Source organism: Phoxinus phoxinus (assembly GCF_949152265.1).
Source record: "Phoxinus phoxinus genome assembly, chromosome: 25".
In the NCBI taxonomy this organism is placed as follows: Eukaryota; Metazoa; Chordata; class Actinopteri; order Cypriniformes; family Leuciscidae; genus Phoxinus; species Phoxinus phoxinus.
In genome coordinates, this window is record NC_136900.1 from 14661741 (window position 1) to 14682823 (window position 21083).

The following is a 21083-nucleotide window of genomic DNA, read 5'->3' on the forward strand; positions in this document are numbered from 1 at the left end:
TTTAAACCCAAGTTTTCCCAGAGCTTGGGTTTCCTTTTTTATCTATTTATTTATGGTTTATTATTTGTCTGAAGATATAGATTGCCTAAAATAATTTCACCGCGTTTGTAGGCAAAGCAGACATTTTAGTATTTTTATTTTATTGCAATCTTCGTAACGGCATGACTATATGATTATGACTATGACTAACTATAGACCTTCTTTTTTTTCGTAAAAGGCCGTTGTCCGCTGTTTGCTCGTGGTGTCTAATCCAATCCGAATTTATTCTGTCCAATCAGAGCGCGTCGCCTCTAGAGTAAACGGAACTCACGTGGAGAATTTGGCTGAACTTCATTGTTAGTGCTGTCACCCATGAAAAGGCTTTTCCAGCGGTCCACTATAAAACCCCTGGAAGAGAGAGAGACGGACAAGAGCTCCTTCATTCTGCCCTCTTGGACTCTAATCTACGCAAGCCATTGCAGTGAGAGTAGTAGCACGTGAATTCCTTGCTGTCATTTTCTTTAAAAACGGTGCAATGATGTTGCCAAGTGTTATTGCGCCACCTGCTATGTATCCGAACTTTCTGCGGCCCTCGGTTGCTCTTTCCTTGCCTCCCACTTTCCACTCGGCGTTCACCGCGCACTCGAGCTTCCTGGTGGAGGACTTGTTGCGGATCAGCAGACCTGCCACCTTCATGCACAGGAGCATCCCGTCCCCAAGTGCATCTCCTCCGGCCACAGGAGCCACAACTCTGAACAACTCCTCCGCTGTCCACGTCGCCATGTCTACGTCTTTGCCAAAAAGATCAAGCTCTCCACAAACTTCAATTTCCAACGATCCAAATTACTTGAAGTTTGGAGTGAATGCGATTCTCGCATCAACAACACGAAACGGTAGGTTTCTCATTTGTTTATAAACTAGCAACTTAATGTAATTGATGAAACGTCACATTTTTCTTATTTTGTCTGTGTTTAAAATATGATAAGAAAATAGCGATGACACTCATGCTGCGCATTTGCCTACTTTTTTGTCACATTCAACTTGTACAAGTTGACTTAATTTAATTGATGTCCACTTTATTTTCTGTCATAGTTTCACCACCACCTTCAGTGCACGGGATGAATGCGAAAACATTCCCGTTCCCGTGTTTTGACGGCTCATTCCACCCATTCATCAGAGCATCATATTTCCCAGGTGGGTCAACTACACTACTCATACAAAAATCGCTGTGTCACTTCTTAATTCAGTCAAACTGATGGGCTTTCAGAATGTGCTTCCAATGCTGGAATTTGTAGGACATTGTGGAATCAGTCTCGCTAATTTGATGCCCTATTTAGCAAACGCAGTGACTGCTGACATTTTGCACCGCTTCCCCTAATCCACAAATTAGCCGGAATTGTCATGGTCCCAATTTAAGGCGGGTCCACTCTCACAAGCAAACTGTTGGCTTCTCTTCATCGCTGCCTTTTCCCACCGAGCCAGTGTACTTAGTTACTGATTGGCAACAATGCTTTCAGCACCATGACCAATTGGTCAGCTCCCTCTGGGCAGCCACACACAGACCCGTCGTTGACTTGAGCATGCTGCTGATAGGCATTTACCAGTCATGGACTAATTCCCCTATTAGCTTCTATTCAGTGTTTCAATATTCTCACAAGACCACATAGCGTGTGGGGAGTCTTCACGTGACGTCCAAGCTAAAGTTTTGGTCTCATGTAGCAGCATGAAAATTGCTTAACAAGGTGTGGTAGTCTTAATTAGGTTACTGTGTGTCTCAAGTAGTAGCAATATAAATGGATTGTATAGTTACTTAAAATTTACTCTAGCCTAAACAATTTAATGTTTACAACAACTGTATTTGTATGTGAGTTGACGCTAAATCTATTACGTATACCGCAGAGAAAACCAATAAAAGTGGGTCTACTTTGCCTTAAGCTTCATGTCCATCACTCCAGTGAATGCGGGCTACAAATAGCCTTGTGGATCGTGCACTCATTCAGACCAACGATAATAGACTGATTCTTTTCACCGCGGTGTGAATACGTCAACAAAACAACTTGAGCAGTATGAATGGCTTTTCGTGTCCATTTAATGAAAATATTTGGGGGCAAACATAGTCCCCCGCCATCAGTATTCTCAAAATGTCCCTGGCATGCCGTTGTGTTTAGTTTTTAAGTGTAAATCTCTTTTGTGGCCGTAATATATGGCTTTAGTGGCCTGTCCTAAGCCTTTTTCAGTCAGTTCATTACTACACAATTACCGTCCACGCTTCATTAGCACCTCTATCTTTCACTGGAGCGCTCTGAATGACTGCTCGCCCTTGTTACCATACCAATGCTTTTGGGAACCAAGCAATGTGCTAATTAGCTTCCTCGTTTCGTATCACTCAAATGGACTGGTTTAAAAAAACATTAAAGCCCAACTTTCATTCCAAGCCCAATGAGTACTTCCTGTTCTTAGAAAACGCCAATATTTGCTTATTTTGAGGGAAACGTTAATAATATCGACTTTTAAAATAATTTGTTTAGTTTCTTTTTCTCTTATAGCATCTTCACCAGTGCCCATTCCCGGAACTTTCGCATGGCCGCTCACGGCCAGAGGGAAGCCGAGGAGAGGAATGCTTCGACGGGCAGTCTTCTCTGATGTGCAGCGCAAAGCATTGGAAAAGATGTTTCAGAAACAGAAGTACATCAGCAAACCAGACAGAAAGAAATTGGCGGCGAAACTTGGCCTCAAAGACTCTCAGGTAAGCTGAAGTTGTCCAAAAACATATTTTTTTGTATCGTACCTTTGTGGATGTCTGAGGTAAATTGGTCGCGCTCATGTTTTGCTTACTCTTTGTTGTCAGGTAAAAATTTGGTTCCAAAACCGAAGAATGAAATGGCGCAATTCCAAAGAAAGAGAGCTTCTGTCGTCAGGAGGTTGCCGGGAACAAACTTTGCCGACGAAAATGAACCCCAATCCTGACCTGAGCGACGTTGGGAAAAAGTTCGAAAATGACGCGGCTCTGGGAGAATGCCCGCGCGCGCCAATCAGAGATCACGAGTTCAACGCAGATTTACTTTTCAAGTCGCCTTCCATTTCCAGCAAGCACTCAGACTTCTCAGAATCAGAGGACGAGGAAATAACCGTGTCATAATCATTAAACAGACTATGTAATTTCCAATGAGTTATGTTTATGCACAAAAACTTTCAGAAACGTTGTCTTGTATGACACGGTAGCTGTGTGAACTTTACTGATTGGAAGAATGTTGTTACCGCTGCGTTTTTTGCAGCTTGTATAGTGTTTTGTATGAATATTTTGTATGGAATTTTTATACTAAGATTATTATAATCTTTCTTAATGATTTGGAATACTTGTCTATAATCTTAAATATGTAGATCGCACATTTCTAACTTAAAAAAAATCTTATATATTATTTTGTATACTGATGTTTTTGTAAAAATGTATATAGGCTACATGTGAAAAAAACTATTTTTTTTTACAAATTAAAAATCCAAAGCAAAATATCAAAATTTCATTTCATTTTTGTGTTTGTCTGCCTTGAAATTATAATTTGATGTTATTTACATCTAATTCTATTTATTTTTTGCCTAGATTGAAAAGATACATTTTTCTTAATTTACAAGCAATATTTGTAACTGCGTGTCTGGACATTTCAACAAACAAACTTAAAAAAAAAAAAAAAAAGTGATAAGATGAAATGGCTCACATTTCCCAGTAGTGGTCCCCAATATTATCAGTCCTGCCAATGATAAATGAAACAATTTGACGACTTGTTTACTCCTTCCTCAACTTCTGAAAAACATAACTTGACAACTTGCCACTAAATAACTGACAGACACTGATATTTGAACAGGAAAATGATCACATTTATTGCAAAAAGGGTCACATGCGATCACTAGGCTGAGAAAGATAATTAAACATGAACAACTTTAAAACCATTTCTCTTAAAGACTACACCAACAACAAAATATGAGGCAAATATTTACAAAAATATAGTACAACTGAAAATATACACAAATAAAATCAAAACTTGTTACCTGCAATTTATGGAAAATTAGACTATTTGCCTCTTTTATTATTTTTATTTAAATTCATTTCAATAGGCTATACAATTGTTTTCACATGAAGATGTTTAAAGTGAAAAAAAAAAAAATCTTGGTAGTACTTGAAGCACAACAAGATTATTTGGCGGGATATAACACAGAAAAACAAACAAGAAAAGAAATACTGTATAAGGTCTAATAAAACATGTTCCAGGAAATTATTATTATTAACATTTTGAAAAAACAACAAAAAAAACAGACATTTTCTTGGTGAACAAAATGCAATTTTTTAAATAAAGCAACTCCCAGTAATCCATTTGGATCTCATGCTAATATTTGCCACATTAATACTGCCGAGGGGGCCACTAGACACGCTAACCCTCAATTCAGACTAAAGCACATCACACGGATCCATGTGCCAGACCTTTTCAAATGTGTGCCTAACTACCCCCCATGAAGTGTCTTTCTCCCTTCAACAAGTATTTTAGAAAAACATACTCTTACACTGAACAAAGAGGACTCACATTTGTTCCTCAGAATTATTTGGGAATGAGAATTATAAAAGAGAGGTCCGTTTTGGCTTCATTGTATGTCTTCCTAATATCAACAGGTTGCATTGTACAATGCCACTGTCTCTTGATGGATGTCTGTGATGGTTTTTGTTCATTCAGATTGTTATTCAGAAGAACCACGTTCAGTTGACATAAGTTTTACCAGAGCTTCGGTCATGATGAAGTTAAATACTCTTTGAATGTAACAATATTGCATAGAGATTATTGTACAACATTAAGAGGCACACAAATATTCTCCTGGCACAAAATGATAGAACATACAATATCACTCTGATATTTTCAACACTTTTCCAAACATCGCTTAATGATAACAAGTTATCAAAACACTCTTTTATTTGTGCCAAAAAGCAACCACAATATAGTTCACATTACACTATATATCTCTGTTAGGTCCCACAGTGCATCATTTGAAGGCTGTAATGTCCTTGCATTATTTGTATTTGTAGAAAGGTAGAAATCTAAGACATAAGCTAGCCCATCTCAACCAATTACACAAAAATTGTAAGGCATTGTACTCAAGTTCAGCACCAAATAAATTCACTAGTGCATTAAAGTCAGGCAACATGAGATCCTTTTATAAAGTATAATATGAAAGAAAATAAACGTGACTTGGTACCAGTGTTCAATTTGAACTAGGTTTTTCTCCTTATTGAACAGACGTATACCGCCATCTACAGTCCATTTGAGGAAATAATGCTCTCTGAAGCCCTTGAGCATGTTTTCCCCCGTATTTCAGGTGATTATTGTCTTACTGAGCAATGATGATTTTTCAGGGTTTCCAGCACCCAGTTCTGCAGGTTTCCAGCACCCTGTAGATTCACAGAAAGCCGGATCTGATATTAAAAAGTCTCCATTTCGTAAAGTTCTTTCACAGTGTAGATTCTAGTGAAGAGTCACCAAGACTGTTGCTGGTGGAATCACTATCATAGCTCTCTGTTCCTGTGCAGTGGGCCGTCTCCTTCAGCCTCATTAACATATTCATCTGTGGTGATAGGAACAGCTTATTACATAGTAAAATATAAAAACTATCAATATATATATATTGATAGTTTAATCAATGGCAAATTTTGTCATTGTTTTGGAACACACCAGCTTATTCATAACCTTAAGGCTAACATATTCATACTTAGAGCTAAAAAACGTATCTTTCAGAAGGTCTTTAAACTGTCGTATGAAATCAGTCACATTTTCAGTCGTTATGGTATTCAGCAAAATGTTAATGTCGAGCCCTGTGTGTATATATATATATATATTTATATTTATTTATTTCAGGGCTCGACATTAAGTCTTGTCATGTGGCAGGTAAATCGGTCATTCACTTGTCCGAGTAAAAAAGTTGCTTGTCCGGAAAAAAATAGGATTGTGGTGTTAATATTACTAAATATAATTTATTATGAAGCAATATTCCCATTAAGTGTTCTATCAGTTTTGGTATCTATTATCTATTATTATCTATTTAATCTATTATTAATCTATTATTAAATGCTTCATCTTTCATTTTAAATTCTTAAAATTCTTAATATTTTGAATCGTTCTTTGAGATATATATATATATAAAAAACATAAAATGTATTATATATACTGTATATATATATATATATACAGAATTTTACAGACACACACACAGCCACATATATCAGAGATATTTGGGTTCTATAATTTAAAATTTATGTTTAAAGTGTACCAGTGGGTCTTCTTCTGATTTTCCCTGAGCAGTTTGTTTGCCTGGGCTGCCCTCCTGAGATATATTGTACCCGTCGAACCCTACGTCCTCTGGCCGAAGTCGCAGCAGGGAATGCCATTCGTGTTGCTGTGGACTTGCCACCCAAGGGAAGCTCTCCATCACCCACTTCGCCGGGTCCTCCCATGCTGCCTTACGCCCATACATCTGCAGAACACATGGGGAAGTGTTTGTTTGCTTGCTTTAGCATCCTACTACAGCAACAGATACAACATATGATGGAAGATGGCCTTACCTGTAGCCCTTCTCTCACAGCCTCCAGCATGTAAGGAATGATGGAGTAGTTCCACAGATCGGTGAACCACACTCTTGAGCCTTCTACATCCATTGGGCAGGACAGAAAGAGCCGAGGACCTACGGTGATTTTATTTATATAAACCATTGTTAGAAGGAATTGAGAAACTATCAGGTAGGCATCTGGGTGATTGTGACTGGCTGTGGCCTCACTCACCAATTGTGACATCAGAAGAACTATGCGTTTCCAGAAAGCGGTTGAGATTATGCCAAACACACGGGATCCACTCTATAATTTTAACTAGTTCGCCGTTCCTCACACGACTGCTGATCTCGGTTTCTAGAAGCCTCCGCCGCAGGAATCGACCCAAAAAACCTTTCACTGGTTCGGTATGATTGGCACATAAAACCCATCTGAAATAAGAGACCAGGTATAAGACCAGTTCCACCTTTATCCATGCATAATAAACTCAAGCTAAATAATCTTTGAGAAATGCTTGTGGGCCCTCTTGTGGAGACTTAGGGTATAGCAACAACCAGCTAACTCCAGATTATGCTATATCATAATAAAACAAGTTTAACTCATTTAAAATAAAAAAAGGTTATTTTAAATTATATATATATATAATATTTTTGAATATATATATAATTAATATTCAAAAGTTATTTGAATATTTGATTGCATCCATCCATCCATCCATCTATCCATCCATCCATCCATCTATCTATCTATCTATCTATCTATCTATCTATCTATCTATCTATCTATCTATCTATCTATCTATCTATCTATCTATCTATCTATCTATCTATCTATCTATCTATCTATCTATCTATCTATCTATCTATCTATCTATCTATCTATCTATCTATCTATCTATCACCTCCCATATATATATATATATATATATATATATATATATATATATATATACATATATAATATAAAAATAGAAAAGGGTATTTTAATGATTTTACTATATATTTATATAATTTTAGTTATGTATATAATGAAAAGAAAATTCTAATGAATAAATAATGAAAATAATGCTAAAACAGCATCACACTGTAGTCTGAATGGGATTATACCTGAAATTATGATGAAGATGCAGATTTGGAGTGGGTGATGGGGTTTGATTCATGGTTCCAATGATGCATGGACTGTGAGAAAATAATACAAATAAATATAAATGAAATATATTGTGAAACATGAAAATATCTGCATTTTAACAGAATCCGTCCTTGATATAAACTGTTGTGTGTTGCTCACCAGCGGTGGTTCTTGCAGTTGAGGAGCCCGTTGAAAATCTCGGCCAGTGAACTGACATGGTGAAGGTTATCCAGTATGAGCACCACAGGCATGTCCACAGCCGGTTCACTGTTTTTACACTGGTCCGCCAGGTTGGACAAGTACTGCTTCAGCTCCTGTATAATACACATTGTACCTTATTACAGGAACCTTCAAATTTACCACACGCTCGAAGCAAAACCTTGTTTTTTTGAAGCAGTAAAAGTGTTTCAAATCAATGAAATGACTGAAATCAGCTTCCCATAATCTCCCACTGCTGACAATAAAAATTTAGTAGCATATAAACCTGTTAATAAATTATTGCATTCCATATTATTTATTCAAGCAGCTTCGCTGACCTTAGTAGTTTTGTTATCAACATTGAAGGTGGCGATTGCTTGATGCTCCAGCTGTTTTCCCTCTTTACGGACCATGTACTCGGCTAGTCTGCAGGCCAGAAAGCTCTTCCCTGTGCCAGAGGGCCCTGAAAAGATGATTCGTCTGTGCTCCTCAAGCTGAGAGATGTATCGCTGCAGAACCGGCTTTGGAATGAGCGTCTCGAACGCCAAACTGTCCAGACTGCTGTCAGACAAGTCTGTAGAAGGAGAGAGAGGGTTTGCATCATGAGGAAACTGCCAGAGACCTCTTTTGTCAATGTGTCATGTTTTCTTATAAAAAAAGCAATAAGCGTACCTTTCAGCTTGACAGAGATGGTATCGCTTTCTCCCACGAGATAACCGCAGGGCAGGAGTTCTGGTGTATCTGCATCACTGGCGCGATGGATGTCTCCAATGCTGTACTCCATCACACTGTCAGTGTTCAAACCCAACTGTGTGACAGGATCTACACAGATGATATATTCCTGTTGGAGTGATAGAAACATGACGTGTGATTGTGTTGCGAAGAAGTTTTCAGCTCAAATGTCACTTAACTAAAAACTAAGGAGTTTTTGTACCTTAAAAAGGCGCCTGACTACCCCATCTAGTACGTCCCATTTGGTTTTTCCACTGACACCAATGCAGCCCAGCAGGAACTGAGAAGGTCTACACTCCTGCCAAAAGCAACACAAAGAACTGCTTGAAGCGACACTGATGGGATCACTGGGTTATTTTTTGCTGAAATGTCTTTGACTTGTACCTCTTTCCAGTCTGGATCCCTCTCCAGACTGACCACAACCTTCACATGCTGTCCCTCTTTCCAGGAACTTCCATCTCCACTATCTTCTAGCAACATATCTAAGCGTCAACAAAGAATTTCAATAGTTTATAATGCCAGATTTCTTTGAAAAATACCATAATTCTTAAATTGGAAAAGTCTTTTATACCTAAGCTTGTGGATTCGGTGAGGCTGAGTTGAGAGGAAAGGCCCACAGATGAAGGGGAGATGGACATCTGAGAAGGAGCTCTGCTACCGCTTCCTCTGCTCTCAAACTTTAATCTGTCATTTTCCAATTTTAGCCTTTCGATCTCAATCTATTAGAATAAAATTACGTTTGTGACACCTCTACAAAATGAAGTAACATTACATCAAAACATATTGAATGTTTAATTAAGAATAAGTATGTATAAGAGCATTTAAAAGACGTGTTTAAGAAGATGCTCACTTGCATGCGGTTCATGGATTCTCGAAGCTGGTCCAGTTGGTGGGCAGAGCTTAAAGCCTCCAATCTGATGTCTGTAAGTTTCATTTCTTTATCGCGCAGATCACTGCGCAACTGCATGACTGTTTCAGCCTCGCTGTCCGTACACTCAGAGATCCTGAGAAAAACACATACGTAATATCACACACAAAAAAGAAAATAATCAAGATTGCTTTGAAATGCATTAGTAAAAAACAAACAAAAAACTAATTAAAGCAAAATATAAAAAAATACAAAGAAATAAAAATAAAAATAAAAGATCAAGCAATATAAAAAAACAAACAAAAAAACAATAATTTAAGATTAATTGTGTTTTGGAAAAATCACAAACCATCAGAAAATGATTAACTGTGAAAGTGAATTTTCTATTAATGAACTGTGGAAGTAGTGAATGAATACCTCCATTCAGAAATAGCAGCAATACTTAATTATTTATGAATCAGGGCACACAGTGTTTTAAAATTGGCAATTGCTCAGGATGAATAAGTCCTGAAAGACTAATCTAGGAGTCATTGGTTGAACATCAGTTCTTGGCATTGTGTTCTTGGAACTGATCATCAGAGATTGAGAAATATTGGTATGATTTGTGCCATTCTCTTTTACCGTGCCAGTGAGGCAGACCTCATGGTCTTGCTGCTACAGCCCCAGACAGGCCCATGTGCAGGCAGGGAGGACAGTTGAGGACTATGAACATACACATATATCAACCATGAGAGAAACTCTGAGGGTGTTCCATGTTGCATTGGACATTTATAAACTGTTATATCCGACAGTGCCATCACATTGAGAGTTACTCAGTAGCAACATAACATCTCGGTGTGTCAAACTTTTTAGTTTATAAAATGGGTGGAATTTTCCAAATACACCACCTAGTCCTAGACTAAATCACATTGTAAATGGTGCTTGTCTATTATAAATCCTTCCTCCGTCCAAAACGAGGGTTTAAAGGGAAAATTCACCAAAAAGAAAGATGATATTTAAAAAAATGTCAATACAATTGATTATTTATAACAAATTAATAATATAATAATAATAATAAAAAAAAAATATATAAATAAAATTAAAAAATAAAATAAATGTATTATAATACTAATAATAACTACCAATAATACTAATAAAACAAACAGTAATAAATAATAATAATAATAATTATACATTGTATTGTGGAATTAATAATCCACTCTGAGATTAAATAAAAATAGAATAAGGGATTATGGGTTTAGTCTGGGTTCATTGTAAAACTATTTTATTAACAGATTTATGTAGTTTTAATAAGTAAAAAGATGAATAAAATAAAAAAGAGTAATAAATTAATAAAATAAAAGTATTAAAATAATAATAAATGACAATTATTATTTTGTTGTGAGGATCTTACAGGGAGTTGGAGTGGGATTTGCGTATCATGGGAGAAGAGGCTGTCGATCCGCTATATGGAAGTTTGGGTGAAGATGGCAGAGAAGAGTCCGTCATCTCTTCAATGTCCGAGTGAGAGGATGCCGATTTGGGAGACTTTTTCTTCCCGAACGCTTGTTTAAAGGAGCTCCGCAGCTGTGGAAGAAACAAATCTGTTACTATGGCACTTTTGTCACAATATCTGCTAGTGGTTACAATCCCTTTTTTATGTTTATCTTCAAGAACGATCCCTTTAAAACTTTCAAAGAGTATAAAAGGTTATATTAAAGATATTCTGAAGGAGATATTTATCTCATCTTACCTCAAACACCTGTACCATGACATGAAAGCACAGGGGAAATCGGACAAAAACATTTAAACACCTTAGCTAAAATGTTAATCGCTTTTGGTAGAGTTTAATATAATCTAAAAATGTGTTTTGGATCCAGTCTACGACATTCTGAAGGAGGGGAGATCATCTACACGACATAAATCGAATAAATCCAGTGATAACACACTGGTGCCATCTCTAAAACCACACAACACCATCAACACTATAACAACAAGGTTAGAATCACATACATAGTTATCGGGTGCTTTTCCTCCCCCAGATGATACAGCCTGAATGCAAGAGGACAAATGAATTTATGATACTGATGACTGATATTCATTCTAAACTTATAAACAAAGCCAATAAGTATCAACCCACAATTTTAAAGGCCAATTCACACAAACTCACAATATCGTTCTGTTTATAAGCACATGCTGCAGTTCTGTCGTCTGCCCCTTTAAATGCTCAAGCTCTTTAAAGCAACATGCACACTGATTGGCTGTCAATGTTTTGATCAAAAATCATTCTGAAAGCATTTCTAACGATATCGTTTCTCTGTGCTGTTATCTTTATAGTTGTGATGTGGACTCTGCTATTCTTTTATATTTAGAACGATTTTTAGAACTATATATTTAATGTTATCATTCCAGTTATCATCCTTGGTGTGAAGAGACTTTGGCAGCTAAAAAACTAGGACACTTTTTCTTTCATAAAGTATTCACATTTCCTCCACCACATGAAGACTGATGACGAAACATCAACAAATGAAAAAAAAGAAAAAGAAACTTTTAAATGGTTAAAATAATCAGATCTAGTATTGGTCTAACTCCAAATAGCCTGTTTAGTCTTGGAGAGAAGAAGTTATTTTAGAAGAACTGTATGCATTAGATGGACAGTCTTGAACACTTACCCAGTTCTTCTTCTTCTTCTTGTTCTTAGCGTCGAGCTCCAGGTTGCTGCCGATGCTGGAGTGGCTGGTGGCGCTGGTCATGCTGGAGACGCTGTCCGAGGAAGGCTGCCTGTGGATCCGCAACTCCCGCCGGGACTGAGGCGACCCGCTGACAGAGTCTAGAGAAACTGAGGGAGAAAAGGAATAATAAAAACGAAGCATAGGCAAAAATGTGTGATGCTGTTTATTTTATTGTACTAAAGACATTGAGAGCTCACCCTTGCGGTTTGTTAATGTTGGGTCTGGTGTGTTAATGACTCCATTGATGGTGGCTTGAGTCGCCGAGTTCTGCTTCTGAAGGAGCTCAATGTTCTTCCTCAAGTCATTCAGCTCTGTGTCCTGCAGATAAAACAATATTAAACGACAAAATTATTTTTAAATACCACATAAAATGCTATTTAGACTCTTTATGATGCTGTTTTCCTCATAGGGACATTTTCACATGGTACAGATTTCAGGTTAGAGTATCTCCATGAGAACTTCTTCAGATATTGTCATCCCCACAAGAATTTTAAAAAGCAGCTCTTTCTCACACACACCTTCTGTTCCGCTGTCGTCGTCAGACTCTGCAGCCGGATGGTCATGTTTCCTAAACTCTGCTCAAAAGCCGCCACAAGGTGAGACTGGGGACACACACAATTTCATTTACAAGGTAAATCAGTTATATTTTAATAAGCAAAATGCCATAAATGGACAAAGCCTCAAAGCAGTAGTAGAGTTAAACCAGATGTTGAGCAGTCAACTAAAGCATGATCACATTTCTAGAAAAATGTGGGTTGCTGCTTGTCAGTAATGCATCTAAAAGTGCCAAATATGTCTGTGAGACTGGGCTTTGTGATAAAGACAAGCTGTGGCATGAACTTGGGTTGTTAAGCTGCAGAAACTGGTAAAAGCTCCATTCAATTCAACAAATAATACAATTACAAAATAATAACTACTACGTCTAATACATATAATAAATAATACTTATAATTAACTTTTATAATCTATAGAATTATCATCATTTTTATATAATATAGAAGGTAATGTATTATAAAAATGTATTTATAATATATTACATAATACATATTTAACAACAATAATAAAATATAATTTAATATAAAATTATATATAATATATACTATTATAATGCTACTAACAATGTATGTTATCGCAGAATAAACCCAGACAGGGTGATCAGTCTCTATTCTGCGATAACCGGTCAGATGTGCATTATCCCGCTTATTACATGGATACTTGCCACATAAGTAAATAATTAGACATGAAATATTGACTTAGTTGAAATATTTTATTAGGTCTTTAAACGCAAAGCTTCCATGAAGAAAGCAGTTGCTAGCAAGTGGCAAGTACAAACTAGATGGACATTTAAGGGAGTTAATTATTTTATAAATAATTAACCATAATTATTTGTGTGTAAAAATGTGTGTAATAAGTGGTATGACTGTACCGTATTACAGTCATACCACTTATTACACACATTTTTACACATAAATAATTATGGTTAAAGATGATATTAATTTGAGATGAAACTCTTTTAAAATCGTAATCGTACCTGTTTGTTATCTTATAATCCATTACAGTGCACAAAACAATCTTTGCAATATGGCAGCAGCTGCGTTTATATGAGACAAGAGAGAGTGATAAAGAATGACATAATAAAATAACTGTGCACAAAATATTGATTTGAGTTTTAATATTTTATTAGCTCACCAAACACAAAACGTCCACGAAGAAATTTTTTTCCTAGCAAGCTTATAGAACTGACTTCAGTTAGCGGGATGAGCCTGTGTTATCAGTTTTTACCGGTTGTTATTGGGGAATAACATACCACTGGATGGCACGATTGACCAATCAGAATCAAGTATTCCACAGAGCTGTGAAATAATAAACAATATACATCCCACAAAACACACCCACAACTGCAATTTAATTAAACTTAAGTAATGTAAAGTAATGTTCACTAAAGCACGTACACCACAGTTGAATAAATCATCAATATGAGTCACAACCTGTTCCACGACAACAAAAGATTAATCTCAAGAGCTCAAATTATCAATCAAAAACGTCAAAATAAACTCCCTCAAGGTAACATCATACGGAAAAAAAAAACCAGCTCAAAAAATCTATCATTAAGAGCATCATAAAACGACAAACAGAGCAGTCAAACCACGATCTTTAGCCCACCTCACTGAGTTCTCGCATCCTCCATTTTACTTGGCTCTTGCGGTGTCTGAGTGGCTTTGGTTTAGTCCTCTCACAGACCCTCCTCATGGATGGGTAATAATTCAGAGGCTGCCAAATTACTCGAGTGCGGTTAGCTTTGCCTGTCAACATCTCTGGGGTGATGAACTGAGACACCAAGGACGACGTCCACCTTAGATTTCTGCTCAGTTGTAGCCGCCAAAAATGAGCAACCACGCTCGTACACAACACAACAAGCGTATCAACATGCAACATGAGCCGATAATCAAGGGACTGGAAATCTGGATGACTTCCATCGGAGGGAGTCACAGGTGTGTGTTTGGGCATGTGCTGTTTCAAACATCAGATAACCTTCAATACATTTTCCTCAAAGGGATTTTTATCGTCCAAGCAGAGTAGCAGTCGGTGCATTTGTGTGTAAAACTTCAACAAACACCCAGAAGTGCAAAAGCTTCCAGTTTTATTTGTGAAGCCTGTATGAGAGCTGACGGATGGATGGGGGTTTTAGGATGTGACGATTCATTAGGTTGTGTAGGCCAAATGCGGGCTGTCATATTTGTTGTTATTGAGCAAATAATTCCACTCCGCATGACACGCAGATCAAATTACAAACAATCTTACTCAATACACTGTAAAACACTAGAACAAAAGTTAAACCACTCTTTTACCAACTGTTAAAAGTGTACAAAAGTCAAAACAACACTACGGCACAAAATCCAACATGAACCAGTTCTGTAATTACGAACCACATCTTTGGTAGCACCACAATTCCCTGAAGCCAAAAAACATTTAAAATTGCCACTTAGCATATATACACACCGATGAGCCAAACCATTATGACCACCAGCCTAATATGGGGTTGGTCCTCCGACCCGCCGAGGCATGGACCCCTGAAGGTGTCCTGTGGTATCTGGTACCAATACGTCACCAACAGATCCTTCAAGTTCTGTAGGCTGCGAGGCGGAGCCGCCGTGGAACTTGTTGGTCCTACACATCCCACAGATGCTCAATTGGATTAAGATCTGAGATTCTGAGACTTGTCGACCTTCTTCCACTGCTCCAAGGTCTAGTTTGTGTGCCCATTATCGTCACTTTTCACGGTGGGCAACATAACCATCATTAAAATTTAGCGTGACTATGTGCCACAGTAGACCTTAAGTTGGCTTGGATCAGATCAGATGTAGAGGATGGATACCCGAACCGAGCCCGACGGGACCCGCCGGTACCCGACGGGCCGGGCCGGGTTCGGACAGATATTTAGAAATGATGTTCGGGTTCGGGTCGGGCTCGGTCACATCAGCGCGATAAGGCATTTAACATTTTAAATTTAAAACAGCTTATTATGTAGGTAGCCAATGTGCCTGATGCTTTCACTTGATGCAAACGTTCGTTTTTGTGATTAAAATACATGTAAAATATTACCATAACATCCGTCTTCCTGTGTGCGGACATTTGTTTATGTAGCCGTGACAACGAAACACGTGCATAATGTGCGCGCGCCAGGTGTTAAGAGCGCTTGTTGCTCCGCGCGCTGATGCGCTTGTCCTGTTGACATTTTCGATTGCCTTCCTACAGTTGCTTAATAAAAGCGGGCTTTCCACACAAACAAACGTACAATTGTCATTAGTATGAGAAAAAAATGGGATTTTAACTGTCGGGCTCGGGTCGGGCTCGAACATAAATATCTTTATGCCTGTCGGGCTCGGGTCGGGTTCGGTTACTGCTCTGTCGGACGCGGGCCGGGCTCGGACTGAAAAATTCGGCCCGATCCGCACTCTAATCAGATGGGATAGCCTTCGTTGCCCTTGTGGATCAAAGAGCCTTGGGCGCCTGACACCCTGTCGCCGGTTTGTGGTTTGTCCCTCCTTGGACCTCTGTTGGTAAATTCTCACCACTACTGACTGGGGACTGTCTTTACATTTCACAATATGACTTTTTATAAAAAAAAAATTCAATGCTTTATCTCACATTCGACTTGCTTATATGTTTTTACACATATATGATCCTTGATGCTCAAAATCTATGTTATGCAGATAATGAAAACTGGTTGAAAGAAATAAGCGTTTCTGTGAGTACTGAAGGTGTATTGTGGGTAATCATGCCAAAACGTCTGCCTAGTGTACTCACGTTGGCACTGAGCTGTGTTGTGAGAGCCGAGACCTTCTCCTGTGATGAGTCCAGTTCTCTTCGAAGCTTGCGGACCTAAACACACATTAAAGTCAGTTATTCAAACACAAGTCATGCTGCTAGAAGCTGATTTCTGAAGCTAATGTGGAACCAGTTTGTGGTTTCTCATATAATAATGTGCTAAGGAGAGACTGGCCCTTGATCAGCATGAAAGAGAAACTTTGGTTGCAGACATAAAACAGAGAGATTAAAGAGTAGATATCAAGGACAGTTACCAAGAAGACCATCATGACAAACACAGACATTTTCAAGGGTTTAAAAAGAGTTACATCAAAGTGTGTTTAAAATTACAAACCAGCAGAGAAAAACAGTGTTTTGGACAGTTTACAGGCTCCCATGTGCAACACACTCAATAATTTACATTATAAGAAATGATGGGTGCTGTTCTCACCTCAGTCTGAGCCTTTTCTTCAGGCTAGAGATGGAAAAGGAATAAAAGAATAAAACGTTTTTGAGCATCCACGTAAAGAGAAGATCCTTAAATCGGTTTAGTTCACCCAAAAATTAAAATTCTGTCATCATTTATTCACCCTCATGTTGTTCTAAACCTGTATGAGTTTCTTTCTTCTGCTGAACACAAAAGAAGATATTGTGAAGAATGTTGGTAACCAGACAGTTGACGGCCCCCTTTTTTCCCCCTACTATGAAAGTCAATGGTGCCTATCAACTGTTTGGTTACCAAAATTCTTCAAAATATCTTCTTTTGTGATCAGCAGAGGAAAGAAATTTATACATTAAACTTTAACCATTAAATAATCATTAAACTTTATCATTTATCATCAATTCGAAATCTTTTGACTCACCGTAGAGTAAACTGATGACGTGCTAGAGACCAGAGACAAAGAGGAGCCATGAACTATGGAGAGAAGAAAACTACAGTCAAAATAACATTAAAGGGGTCATGACATGTTTTTTTTAATTTTATTATTATGTTCCCTTAAGTGCAATTATAGTATTACTATAGTTTTTTTTACAAAAAACTTTTAAAATGTAGTGATTTATGACCTTTTCCCACCCTGTTTCTCATCCTCTGATTCAAACAGTCTGTTTTGGAGGTGTTTCCCCTTTAAGAGTTCAGTGTTAACGCCCACTGTTATGATTGGCTAACGTCAGTGCCTATGCATCAATTATTAACGCCTCCAGCCAGAGGATTTGCGGATTCAGCGTATTTAAAAAGTAGTTTAAAGTTTTAAATACATTACTTAGTTTGCGTCGTCGTCGTTGAGCCCAGAATAGTCGGCACAGACTTATCTTTGAGCAACAGTTTTCTGGCAAAGCCAGAATCATTTTGGGATTTGTTCTCAAAACAGTCATCCTTCAAATGTATAGAACAAACGCTTAAACTAACACTGCCGTGACTGAGACGTCCGCAAAAAATAAAGTGCATCCATTTTTCCCTGACGACTGGATCTTTCGCAGCGTATTCAAAGATGTTGTTTGTCCACAGCCAGGAACAGCACATCTGCGTGGCATCGTAATTTCCCTGTACACAGACCCACTCGCTGTCCGTCGACTGAACACTTGTGAGGCGCGCAGCGCGCGGGCGCGACAATGATACGAAATGAGCGTAGTTGCCTTGCGCTTTAAGCGTAGTTGTCTTGTGCTGGAGGCGGTCTATATGCAAACGCTGGTACGTCACTTCGTACCGTGACGTCACTTCTTACCATGGATCCAGAACGAGCTGTATTTAGAGCTTGATTAAATAAATGATTCGTTTATAATGGGGAGGACGTCTTAAGCTATGAAACTTGCAGGACGTTTTAATGGTACAAAGACCTCTTATATACCAAAAGATCAAGGCAAATTTGGTTTCTCATGTCATGACCCCTTTAAGCAAAAAAGCATGAAAAGTAGCAGGATAAGCTAGCACATGCTGAAACACCATGAAGTGCTTAACCTCAGCAAACCGTTACAACCCGTATATTTCTGATAAGGTATACGTGTATGTTTTTCTTAATGTGTTTCCGAACCAAAAAACCTAGAAAGAACAAAAAGGCAATACAAGCTTGAAAAAACAAAGGTACTGTGAAATAATTTGTGGATGAGAGGGTAGGGTATTAAACGTGACATTGCGATACAAGGTTATAAATCCCCTTTACGGCATATTCACAAATAATTATGTGTTTGTGTGTTCGTTTTAACTCTGGACAAAAAAAGTCTCACTGAACTTTGAGAACATTAGATTTTTTTTTTATTTTTTATCACTAAGCCATTATATTATTTTACTTTGAATGAATATTGTTGACTCGGAATAATCAATATTGTTGGCTCTCTAACAATTTGCTTGTGATGTCAGAAGAGTCAATTTGGGTAAAGGAGTCTGCTAAATGAATACATGTAAAATGATTACTAAATATATGAAAATAATTATTTGTTTATACACACACGCACTCACTGGACACATTATTTGGTACACCAGTTCTGCTAACTGCTCATTTAACGCAAATATCTAATCAGCCAATCACATGGATTTTTATAGATGGGAACCAATGCATTCAGGCATGTAGACATGGTCAAGACGACCACACCGCGTGCCACTCCTGTCAGATAAGAACAGGACACTGAGGATACAATTCGCACCGCTTACCAAAATTAGACAATAGAAGAAGGGAAAAAGCCTGATCGTATGAGTCTCGATTTCTGCTGCGACATTCAGATGGTCGGGTCAGAATTTGGTGCAAACAACATGAAAACATGGATCCATCCTGCCTTGTATCAACAGTTAAGATTGGTGTTGGTGGTGTAATGGTGTGATATTTTTTGGCCCTTGGTACCAATTGAGCATCGTTTAAACACCACAGTCTACCTGACTATTGTTGCTGACCATGTCCATTCCTTTATGACCACAGATTCTAATAATTTTAGTATATATTTAATAATAATACATTTACATTACTTTTTATTAAGTGCATTTAAGAATAATTATATTTACGTAATCGCATAATTGTAATTACCATGTACTGTAATTCTGTAAATCTCCATGTAAATCTCATTTGTACATATCAAAATACCATAATACCATGGTACCACCACAGTGCTTTTAGGGGTCTGCAGTGCACATTAATTTCAAGAAATACACATTTATTTAATGGTAAATCCTCTCTGAGCTTAGTTTTAAATTTTTAATAAAAAACACACCTTGGGCAAAAATAACCCTGAAAAAATGCCATTATATTGAGTCATGCATCACTGTGAACAGCAACTGTGTTCTGTTTTACAAGCCTAAACACCACTGCTCATTGGCACATTGAAATCAACACCATCATCACCTTAGAAAGACATGAATCATAAATACAGAAAGCAAAAGAGAGCCTTGGGACAAGTGGTGTTGAGCCAAGGCAGGCGAGTTAATCATCAAATCAACATTAACTGTGGGGTAAAGGCTGCCAGGCCAACAAAGCCGCTCTTTGTTTGTTTATGCTTTGGCGCAAGTAAGGACACACGTTACAGCCTGACTTTGTCAAAAGCCCTAACATTAATTACAACCTATCATTTAGTTATTAGGTAACAGAACAATGCAGGTCTATTTGCTCTTTTCCAAAAACATGACGTTATGGATTGAGTTGTGATGGTAAATTTTGATGGCAGACGGAAATGATAATAGTTCTTGTAATACACAACAAATTACGCACACACACACAAAAGGTCAAACTCCACTACAAACCAAACTCTGTTCAATAGAAGTATCATTCTGAAGTCTCACCTTCTTCCAGGCACTCACGGAACGATCCAGAGGTGCTCATAGTGCGGCTCTTTTCCTCCAGGCTCATTGAGGAATTCCTCAGACGTGGGTCACTGTAGGGGTCATACGGGCCGTCGTGATTTCCCTGACCATTGGTCCCGCGCAAACTTGCCATCTGTGAAGCAGTGGTGGGACTGCCTGGAGTGTCAACACAGGGATCAAGGTTAAAAAAGCACTACGATTAAACCCGAATGACATGAATGTGCATTCAAAGTTCACAGTAAGGGGGAGACTAGTACTTATTTCAATTGTGAAATCATATGTAAACCAATAAATTAAATCATAATCCATAAGTGAGGATTATAACCTAAACTTTCTCTTACTTTGGTAGTTAACTTGCTGCTTTTTTGCTAGTTATGATACTCCGCAACAAAATAATATTACATAAAACAATTATGTGCGGTTCTGATAAATCAATAATTATTTTCACGTTATGACAGATTCTACACTATTTTTGACTAAATTAATGAAAAATAAAACACTAAAAACAAATAATCATTTTAAATGCTAGAAGTGAATTTAGGCATCACATCATTATAACGTACAGGATCAAAAAAAGATAGTAATTTTGAGATTTAGATCACAGCAAAAGTACTCCAAATATAAAAGTAGGGGAAATTAGCTTTTTATTTAAATATAATTAAATAAGCAATATCAACTGATACCATTTAAAATAACAATTAAAACCAATACCAATTACAACTGGTCAAATTAAATAATAATAATATCGACTAATAACCGATATATAGTGCATGCCTAGTATAAATCACAGAAGTA

At 37.6% G+C, this 21083-nt stretch overlaps 2 protein-coding genes across 2 annotated transcripts in view; one reads left to right on the plus strand and one right to left on the minus strand.

Annotated features, from left to right (window-relative positions):
- The first annotated feature begins 486 nt into the window (after nucleotides 1-486).
- Nucleotides 487-3353, plus strand: dbx1b (developing brain homeobox 1b). The gene is made up of 4 exons (XM_079604273.1): nucleotides 487-872; nucleotides 1072-1173; nucleotides 2526-2725; nucleotides 2828-3353. Exons 1-4 carry the CDS (start codon nucleotides 515-517, stop codon nucleotides 3116-3118), a joined length of 951 nt encoding a protein of 316 aa, XP_079460399.1. The 5' UTR covers nucleotides 487-514; the 3' UTR covers nucleotides 3119-3353.
- Nucleotides 3354-3832: 479 nt separating this feature from the next.
- Nucleotides 3833-21083, minus strand: part of nav2b (neuron navigator 2b) — a gene marked incomplete at its 5' end in the record, with an annotated part of 65071 nt that continues 47820 nt past the window's right edge. The window contains 21 exons of the mRNA XM_079604058.1: nucleotides 3833-5583; nucleotides 6286-6489; nucleotides 6578-6696; nucleotides 6794-6990; nucleotides 7666-7737; nucleotides 7847-8001; nucleotides 8224-8459; nucleotides 8558-8726; nucleotides 8820-8915; nucleotides 9002-9099; nucleotides 9189-9336; nucleotides 9468-9621; nucleotides 10107-10187; nucleotides 10879-11051; nucleotides 12137-12303; nucleotides 12394-12514; nucleotides 12715-12798; nucleotides 16505-16579; nucleotides 16956-16979; nucleotides 17368-17420; nucleotides 20268-20444. Of these exons, the coding sequence (XP_079460184.1) occupies nucleotides 5470-5583; nucleotides 6286-6489; nucleotides 6578-6696; nucleotides 6794-6990; nucleotides 7666-7737; nucleotides 7847-8001; nucleotides 8224-8459; nucleotides 8558-8726; nucleotides 8820-8915; nucleotides 9002-9099; nucleotides 9189-9336; nucleotides 9468-9621; nucleotides 10107-10187; nucleotides 10879-11051; nucleotides 12137-12303; nucleotides 12394-12514; nucleotides 12715-12798; nucleotides 16505-16579; nucleotides 16956-16979; nucleotides 17368-17420; nucleotides 20268-20444 (2717 nt within the window). The 3' untranslated portion in view covers nucleotides 3833-5469. The remainder of the gene's footprint in view (nucleotides 5584-6285; nucleotides 6490-6577; nucleotides 6697-6793; nucleotides 6991-7665; nucleotides 7738-7846; nucleotides 8002-8223; nucleotides 8460-8557; nucleotides 8727-8819; nucleotides 8916-9001; nucleotides 9100-9188; nucleotides 9337-9467; nucleotides 9622-10106; nucleotides 10188-10878; nucleotides 11052-12136; nucleotides 12304-12393; nucleotides 12515-12714; nucleotides 12799-16504; nucleotides 16580-16955; nucleotides 16980-17367; nucleotides 17421-20267; nucleotides 20445-21083) is intronic.

Bases quoted from the DNA above. Each gene is read 5' to 3' on its own strand.
- dbx1b (XM_079604273.1), top strand. From the start codon at position 515: ATGATGTTGCCAAGTGTTATTGCGCCACCTGCTATGTATCCGAACTTT. The intron at 1,174-2,525 runs GTGGGTCAACTA...TTTCTCTTATAG, and splicing joins CAGAGCATCATATTTCCCAG to CATCTTCACCAGTGCCCATT. The intron at 2,726-2,827 runs GTAAGCTGAAGT...CTTTGTTGTCAG, and splicing joins TTGGCCTCAAAGACTCTCAG to GTAAAAATTTGGTTCCAAAA.